This window comes from Hemibagrus wyckioides, linkage group LG23 (genome assembly GCF_019097595.1).
Source record: "Hemibagrus wyckioides isolate EC202008001 linkage group LG23, SWU_Hwy_1.0, whole genome shotgun sequence".
Lineage (NCBI taxonomy): Eukaryota > Metazoa > Chordata > Actinopteri > Siluriformes > Bagridae > Hemibagrus > Hemibagrus wyckioides.
This window is the reverse complement of record NC_080732.1, coordinates 13,182,192-13,191,072: the sequence shown is the minus strand read 5'-3', so window position 1 is coordinate 13,191,072 and position 8,881 is coordinate 13,182,192. Positions and strand designations below refer to the sequence as shown.

The 8,881-nt window shown below is 37.6% G+C and overlaps 1 protein-coding gene across 2 annotated transcripts; it reads right to left on the bottom strand.

The window, feature by feature from the left end:
* Window positions 1-1,209: 1,209 nt before the first annotated feature.
* On the bottom strand, window positions 1,210-8,413 carry LOC131344036 (GTPase IMAP family member 8). Of its 2 annotated transcripts, none has more exons than XM_058375962.1 (4): window positions 8,132-8,413; window positions 6,791-7,483; window positions 6,015-6,713; window positions 1,210-5,095 (listed from the first exon to the last, which is right to left on the bottom strand). In XM_058375962.1, exons 1-4 carry the CDS (start codon window positions 8,160-8,162, stop codon window positions 4,356-4,358), a joined length of 2,163 nt encoding a protein of 720 aa, XP_058231945.1. In that variant the 5' UTR covers window positions 8,163-8,413; the 3' UTR covers window positions 1,210-4,355. The 2 variants fall into 2 exon arrangements, with proteins under 2 accessions (XP_058231945.1, XP_058231946.1); XM_058375963.1 differs by having other exon boundaries at window positions 6,360-6,713.
* Between the last annotated feature and the right edge of the window lie 468 nt (window positions 8,414-8,881).

The following is an 8,881-nucleotide window of genomic DNA, read 5'->3' as shown; positions in this document are numbered from 1 at the left end:
AGGTTGCAGTGTCCAGGTCTATTCCAGAAACACATGGTCCAAGGTGGAAGAATTCAACGATTTAAGAATCATACATAATATTAAGTCAGCCTGTTAAGTCTAGTCATTTTGTAAGCCTTTCATTCCCCTTCCTTAAGGGGAAATTGTCTCTCTTGTATTTAAAATCACAGTCTTTTGCTCTCTAACACAAAAATCCCAAGAGCACAACACAAGCCTCTAAACTCATCATGTTTACCAATGAACCACTTAAAAGGTCCTGCTCCTATAGGTTTATTTTTAGTGAAAACAAACCTGACTGGGCAACACAGTGGTTCAGCGGGTAGCACTGCTGCCTTGGAGCTTAACAGTCTGGGTTTGATCCTGACCTTGAGCAACTGTCTGTGCAGAGCTTCACAACATGTCTACATGGTTTTTAACCCCAGATCATGCTAGTAGATCTTCCTAGGTGAATATGCATGTGTATGATGCCCTGTAAAGGACTGAAGTCCAGTTTAGGGGCCTGGGAATTTTTGGGACAAGTTCTCTTTAAAATAGTTCTGTATAACGAAATCCAAAATCATCCATTTCTATCTGGTTACTGTGATGACCAAAGCATGTGGTGTTTTCATACACATTAACCTAGACATTTAGCATCTTAGGACTAGCCACACTTTTTACACTCCACACTGCACCACACTCTCTCCAATATTCTAGTGCTGCTTAACTGGACCTACTTCTCAGAAGCTGAATTTCCCCAAGATGTCCGAATAGCTGAGTCAGTGGCTGTCCTCAAACCACCTACCTTTTCCTAGCACTTCAAACCTAAAAAACCCCCCACAAACCTCTTGTCTGTGTGCTTTTCTTGCTATATTACCTCCCTAACAGAGTTTTTATAATGATGGAATTTTTAATCCATGGCCTTGTGAACCAGTATCAATGTATTTATTAATAGAGACTTTAAAGCACTCTGTAAGTCGCTCTGGATAAATGTAAATCTAATGCATACCAAAGAGAGCCATATAAATTTTTTTCCTTTAAATATCACCCATCTGTATGCAGTATATCTAAATATATCATTATTCTAATTATTATAAATGATCATTATCAATATATCATCTTATTTTAAGCAGTAAACAGTAAAAAATAAATAAATAAATAAAAATAAATAAATTAATTAATTAATTAATTTTAAAAAATGAAATAATTTATTATCATAATTTTGCTGTTGCTTTGGAAAACCTACATAAGTTCTCTTAAATACAGTGCTGGTTAAAACATATACGTAAAACAGTTGAACAACCAACACTACCTCAGAAATAAAACCAGACACAAGACCCTACCAAAACAAGAAGGTGGAGAATATTAATAACTAAAGGATAAAGAGAAGCAAGAAAAAAACAAGATATTATAGAACACAGATATAGAGATAAGAGGATACAACGAAACAAAGAGATTACAATATGCAACCACTTCATTTGGACATACAATGAATAATCAGTAGCGTGTTTAAAAGAACTCTACAAGAGAATATAGACAAAATATACAAGAGTACCACGGAACATCTAATAAAGAATGCAATTACATAAGAGCTAGGCATGGACCACCTGAAGTAATGGGCAAGAGACTAATAAGACAGAACCAACACAATATCAGTAAAGAAAATTAAGTACATGAGACAGTGTAAACTAGATAGTCTGAAAAAGTCATTTTTAAATGGCCTGAAGGTGGGAAGCAGGAGCTGGAGCATTACAGTGTATAACAGACAAGAAATAAAGACTAATAACAGCAAGTATCACACCACCCTATCAATGATCACAGTTTAAACTGATAGACGAGACAGATTCTCCACTAATACCAAACATGTCATTACCCACTCTCTAAAGGTTTTCTCTTTATTCCAGCACACAGAATGTGAGCCACTTGAGAATCGTGTAGTGGCTGTGTTTTTAAGTCTCTATGCTTCTATAACTCCACGCAGACAGATTCTCACAAGAGTGGAAGGAGTTGCTTGTTTGCGCAAGTACACAGATAGATGGAAGGTGATCTAATCTTTTGAACTACAATGCCATGATCATCCAATTGCAAATTTCCACAAGTCCTTATCATATCTATATAAATTGTAGCCGTTTGAAGAATCACACAAAGTAAGTCAATCTAAGCTGCGACATTTCGTTGTGACCATGCCAAGCTAATTTTATTACATAAAGAAAAAATATACTCAGGGTGTTGCTTTTCACTCCTTCCTTAAGCATGCACCATCGGTGTCTGTATAGACCATTTTAGTGAGAGATTTGGTGAATTTTCTCCTGGCTAAGGGTTGCTTTTAAAAAAAAAAAAAAAAAAAGGTTTCGAGAGGTGAAGCTAAATGCACAAATCCTATTCTCTAGCACAAAAGAGCAGCCCACAAAAGTCACAAATGGAGCCTCCTTTTTGCTTCTTTTACTATTATTGTTCAAGTGCCATTATTTATCATTACATAAAATCCCTCAGTGTGCTTCTGTTGTTGCCTTACTGTTTGAGTTTTGTTTGGTGTCAAAGAAGTAGTGTAGCAACACTTTTCCATTCAGCAGCAAGATAGCCAAGATATAATGTTTCTGCCGTCAAAGATTTTATTTTTTTCTGCAAGGTCATAAAAGGTACATTCAAAAGCTTTCTCGCAAGATTAGTGCTCTTTTTATAGAATTGTGTGTCTTGGCCTGACATGCTATCTAAGGCAAGAAAGAAAAGAAGAAAGAAAGCAAGAAAGTTTCCTATTGAGCGGGAGAGAGAAAAATAAATATTCGAATCAATCAAGCAGAAATGTTTTCTTGGTTTTCAGAAATCTGCCTGTTTTTTCAGCTTTGTATCTTTAATAGGAATTATTACTGCACACAGATTCATCATGATCCTGACCAGGATAGAGTGAATGAATGATAAATAAACATAGTTGTTTAGATATGCTTAACTCTTTGACAAAGAATACACTACTAGTAAAGGTTCGGACACCCTAGATCACCATACTAGCCACTAAGAAGTCCTTACTAGCACCATACAAGTCTATGGCTTATTTAGGAATTTCAAGCGAAGCCTAGTGAGTGAAGATCTTTCACTGGATTAGAGTATTTAAAGCTGCATCAGAAGTACTGTTAGAGACGTATTATGTGTAGTGTATGATAAAATGTGTTCAATTATGAATTAATTCATTCATTTAATTAAAATTTAGGTTAAAAATTTAGAGGGTTAGTGTTGGTATAGGCATAAAACTCTTGTGTTTCCATAGGAGCATGCTAAAAGATAAACAGGCAAAACCATTTATGTTTCCTAGTTTTTTCATAATGTCTATGCCAAATACTAAGCATGGTAAAAAAAAAAAAAGAGCTATTAACCAACCTTTTTCAAATAAAAATAAAAGTCATTATCTATAGGTGAAAAATAGAACCTTATTTTTGTTTTAATGGTGTGTTACATTTAAAGACTACAGCGAGTATGTACCACTAAAATGAATAAATACATAAAAAGAAAAACATTGGAGTATCTCAGATTTATCGTAATTAGTAAAAAGTTAATGAAATAGCAATGGTGTGGCAATAAAAGTTACCAGTTTCTTAGAGCAGTGAGTTAAAATAGCAGAGAAAACTGAACACAAGAAAGTTTTTGATCTAAGCCCCATGGACTGGGTGAAGGATACAATCTTTGCCTTAGTGTTTGTATTAGTCATACACTATATTGCCAAAAGTTTTGGGACACCCCTCCAAATCATTGAATTCAGGTGTTGTATTTCAGGGGTTGGGTTTGGCCCCTAAGTTTCAGTGAAAAGAACTCTTAATGCTTCAGCATACCAAGACATTTTGGACAATTTCATGCTTTGTGGGAACAGTTTGGGGATGACCCCTTCCTGTTCCAACATGACTGCACACCAGTGCACAAAGTAAGGTCCATAAAGACCTGGATGAGCGAGTTTGGTGTGGAGGAACTTGACTGGCCTGCACATAGTCCTGACCTCAACATGATAGAACACCTTTGGGATGAATTAGAGCAGAGACTGTGAGCCAGACCTTCTCGTCCAACATCAGTGCCTGACCTCACAAATGTACTTCTAGAGGAATGGTCAAAAGTTCCTATAAACACACTCCTAAACCTTGTGGAAAGCCTTCCCAGAAGAGTTGAAGCTGTTACAGCTGCAAAGGGCGGGCCAACTCCATATTACATTCATGTGCATGTAAAGGCAGACGTCCCAAAACTTTTGGCAATATAGTGTATCTATTTACCAGATAAATTAAGTTTGCTAAATGAAGGCAATACTGCTGTCCTAGCCATGTAATAAAAGAAATTACATATTTAATACATTGGGAAGTCTGTGTGTTCATCTTTTCATTATTCCTACTTTAGAGTTACACTTATAATTTTTTAAATATGTTGTACTTCATGTCAATAGTAAATACATCATCATCTGAGTCAAAATCCTCAGTCTGTCTCTGTAGTCCTCTCTCTTTGGATTGCACATTCTCCGTCCTCTTCTCTGTCTTCTCCTTCAAATCCCACATGCCCGCTGAACGACATGCTTTGTTTTCAGCCACCAGTTCTTCAATCTTCTTTAACAGTTCAGTGACCTGAGCACTACTTCTCTGGTTCTTGTTGCTGAGAATGTGATACCTATTCCCACATTTTCCAAGAATCCACTTCAGTGCCTCACCTTCACTCTCAATGTACAGCTCAATGGTTCTGTCCCCTAACCAGTCTCCACAAGTGAAAAGAACTATGGTCTGCTTCCAGACCATGTCTCCGAAAAGGTCCATGTGATCCTTTACAGCTCTTTTCTCTTCCTCTTGAAAAGAACTGTCCAGACGGATGACCAGTAAGAAACTGACTGGGCACGGAGGGATGAGGGAGACACTCTGTAGAATTTCCTGTTTGATAAATTGTGGCATTTCTTCTACTGGAAGACGTTTCCACCATCCTGGTGTGTCTATGACAGTGAGTAGTCTTCCTTCTACCTCTCCTTTTCTCTTTACACACAAGGAAGTTCTTTTGAATCCAAAATCCGTTGTGCCTAGGATGGTGTTACTTGCTGATGTTTTCCCGGCTTCACCATACCCCAATAGAACGAGGCTAAGCTCAGTCAGGTATTGTCCAGCACCTACCAGAACACATCGATATGGACTAGTTAACAAACAAACATAATACACACTAGGGATGTAACCAAATATGAATACTATTATTCATATTAAACAGATAAAGTGTTCTAAACATATACAAATGCCTTTTTTGTGTGTGCATCTGGAACACAGCAAAGGGTCACCGCAAGTGGAAGCTTTTTTACTTTCATGCTGGCACAAGTGGGACAAAGAAAGATGCATTTACTCTGTCCTTAGTTGCTTCCTGGTCAGGATTGCACTGGTTTAAAATAGACTACTAATTTATTAATGTTTTGGGAAACAGTACCCAACTAAATTTATTAGAATATATCGCAAGCAAGTACAGAAATTAATAAAACAGTCCGGGGACATAATGATAACATTTAAAGTCAATTAAAAACAAACAAAAAGCCACACCCACATAATTTAGGCTACACCCACTTTAGCTTTAAATTATGTGGATCATTAAACAACTCCAAATACAGTTAATGGCATTGCCATACACACCTAATGCACAGATATATTCAATGCAATGTATTTGTAAAGCGCTTTAAACAATGGACATTGCCTCGAAGCAGCTTTACAGAAGAATAGAAAATAAATTACTATTTATCCCTAATATTTATGCCTAATGAGCAAGCCTGAGGCGATGGTGGCAAGGAAAAACTCCTTAAGATGATAAGAGGAAGAAACCTCGAGAGAAAATGTTGTAAATAATGTTCTTTCTACAACAGTTTATAGTCACGTGGAATTGTGCAACCAAGAGCTCCTGAGGAACTACTAGGTCAGTGTAGTTTCTTAGTTCATTATAGATTTAACACTAAATAATATTCCATATAATAACAATAACCCAAAGTTTGTCTTGCCGTTTGATATTTGTATATATAGTAATCGATCAATGTGTATATTAAATGAATATACCTTTCACTGAGTTTATCGACCTTCTAGGCTTCACCTTCAGCCTCATCTTGGATTTTTTTTCCATTAATCTCCATTTCCGCCTCACTTCCTTATAAGTCCTCGGGTGCATTTCATAATAAAGGCCTTCATTTTTTGCCACCATCTCCTCGACCTTCTTAAACAGCTCCGTGACCTGACCACCGTCAAGCAAATTCTCGTTATTGAGAACGTGATACCGGTTTCTACATTTTGCAACGAGCAACTTCAGGTCCTTCCCTTCGCTCTCAATGTACTGTTCAACAGTCAGGTCACCAAGCAAATCTCCATGAGTGAAGAGAAGAATAGTGTGTTTCCAAGCTGTCTCACCAAGAAGACCCATGTGTTCCTCCAGTGATTTCATCTCTTCATCTCTGAATGGCATATCTAAGCGTAGAGCCAAGAGTAGAGCATGTGGTCCTGGGGGGCACAAACAAATGCTATGTAATATTTCTTGCTTGTCCAGTTCTGCAGTGTCTCTTACCGCCAGAGTCTTCCACCAGCCTGGTGTGTCTATGACAGTGATGACATTTCCAGCAACCTCACTCTGAGTCTTCGCACTTTGTGAAGTTCTCTTCAAGCCAATGTTCTCTCTTCCAAAGATATTATTCCTGATTGAAGTTTTTCCAGATCTCCGATAGCCTAGCAACACCATTCTTATGTTGGACAAGGAGCAGTTATGGCCTGGTAGATAAAAACATGTTATATATTACAAGACATTTCAAAACATTAGCTCTGAACAAACTGTTTTGAGATCTCACCTTTAGGCACATCCCTTTGCTCCTGTACCATCCTCCTCCTCTTGTTTGCTTTCTCCTCTGTCACCCTCCTCAACTCTTTGACTTCATACAGACACGTTTGATCCATTGCGTAACCGGAGCCACCATTTCCAGACACCATATCCTCGATCATCTCAAGCAGTTCCTTCACCTGAGTCCCACTGTATCTGTCAATGTTGACAATGTGATACCGGTTCCCACATTTTCCAACAAGCCTTTGTAACACCGCTTCTCCTTCACTTTCAATGTGCTGCTCAACTGTTTGGTCTTGAAGACGATCACCGTAAGTGAACACAACTATTGTGTGCTTCCAGATGTCTTTCCCAAGAAGTTCTAGGTGCTGCTGCGCTGCTCTACTGTTTTTCTCTGTGTATAAGGCATCCACACGTATGACCAGAAGAACAGCATGGGGTCCTGGTGGACAATGAGCCATACTTAGCACAAGCTCCTGTTTTTGAAACTCAGGAGTCTCATTCACAAGGAAGTTCTTCCACCAGCCAGGACTGTCAACCAGAGTGACCAGTCTTCCAGCTGCGACTCCACGGATCTTTGTGCACTGAGCAGTACTCTTTGGTGATGTGGTCTGTCTGCACAGTATCGTGTTTGCTAGAGACGTTTTTCCAGCTCCTTTATTCCCAAGCAGCAAAATCCTGAACTCAGATATAAACTGCACACCTGATAGAGCAGACAGTGAAATCACTTTCACCTCTTAGAACTATATTTAGAGTTAAACCTCAGAGATTTCAGTCTACAGACTACAGTTTCTTTGTTCAGTCTGCATATTCTATCCCTGATTTTTGTAGAGCTTATAGTCAAGTGTGTGTGTATAAAATCGGTGGTCTACAGCCACACCTGATTCCATCTAGACTCTGGTATAGTGTGTGCTTTGTTGAATTAAAAACCTGCATGTACACTGACCCTTTATAGATAAAACAAAATAAAAAAAATAAAAAAAAAGACATCCTTGGTCTACAGGTTATTTAAAATAAAACAAAAAAACATGCGCAGTTATTTCTATTTAAGTAGAATCTGTTAAGCTTGGAGAAGTCAGCTAAGCATTTAGCATGTGCATGCCTGGCTGAATACACATAAATCTTCCCATTTAAATATTGACCATAACTTTTGGATTGAATCTCTAAATATAGCCAATAGGGTGTCTTCACAAAAAATATTTTAGATTATCATATACAATTACAACTGTAACATAAAATACCTGAATCCCATTTATTTATAGCTAAAACTATATACCAAAACATACATAAAAAAAAATAAAATAAAAAATCACAGACTTAAATCATCTACTGTAAGGAACTTGCAACTTACCGTACTGAGCACTTGAACCATATGCAGCCATGTTGATTCTGCTTTATTATTCTCACTTATCCTGTATGTTCAATTGCTTATTCACTGCTGCATTCATCACATATGTTTTTACTTTTTCTATATATCATTTAGCTACAAATTTGACTATTTGAAGCAATATAACTTTTAATATATTATATAAAAACAAATATAGAAAGTAGAAAAGCCGTTATCCGCACTATTCTAATGATACGTTAGGAATTGAAGCAAAGTGTACACTGTTCCTGTAACCAAACCACCTAAACCAGCAGGTCAGGTGATAAGAAATTCTGCACATGCTCAGTAGGAAGCAGTTTTGTTGTTTAACTTTTAGCAAGGTCAGTGCAAGCAAAATACTTCAGCCATCATATAAAACAGAATGAGTGTGTTTTGTGTTGTGCTTGATAACCTTCAGCCTTCGTCCTTTGCTTGTCCTTTGGGGTTTTTTTTCATGTTGGCAAAACAGACTAATGTTTCCAGGCTGTGATATTTCACACAGTTATGTAAGCTCACTAGACACTCATTCATGTAATTATCCAACAGCCAATAATGTGGCATTAGTGCAAAGCATACATTCATGCAGATACAGGTCAAGAGCTTCTGTGAATTTGACTGTGGCATGGCTGTTGGTGCCAGACAGGCTGGTTCGAGTAGTTCAGAAACTGCTGATCTGCTGGAATTTTAATGCACCACAATCACTTGAATCTGCAAAGTGGGTGGAAAAGCCTTCCT

What these genes read in the sequence shown, in the direction of transcription:
- LOC131344036 (XM_058375962.1), bottom strand. Translation starts at nt 8,162, where the DNA reads ATGGCTGCATATGGTTCAAGTGCTCAGTACG. An exon ending in TGGTTCAAGTGCTCAGTACG is followed by an intron (nt 7,484 to 8,131) that starts GTAAGTTGCAAG and finishes CTGCTCTATCAG; the next exon opens with GTGTGCAGTTTATATCTGAG. An exon ending in GCAAAGGGATGTGCCTAAAG is followed by an intron (nt 6,714 to 6,790) that starts GTGAGATCTCAA and finishes TTTATCTACCAG; the next exon opens with GCCATAACTGCTCCTTGTCC.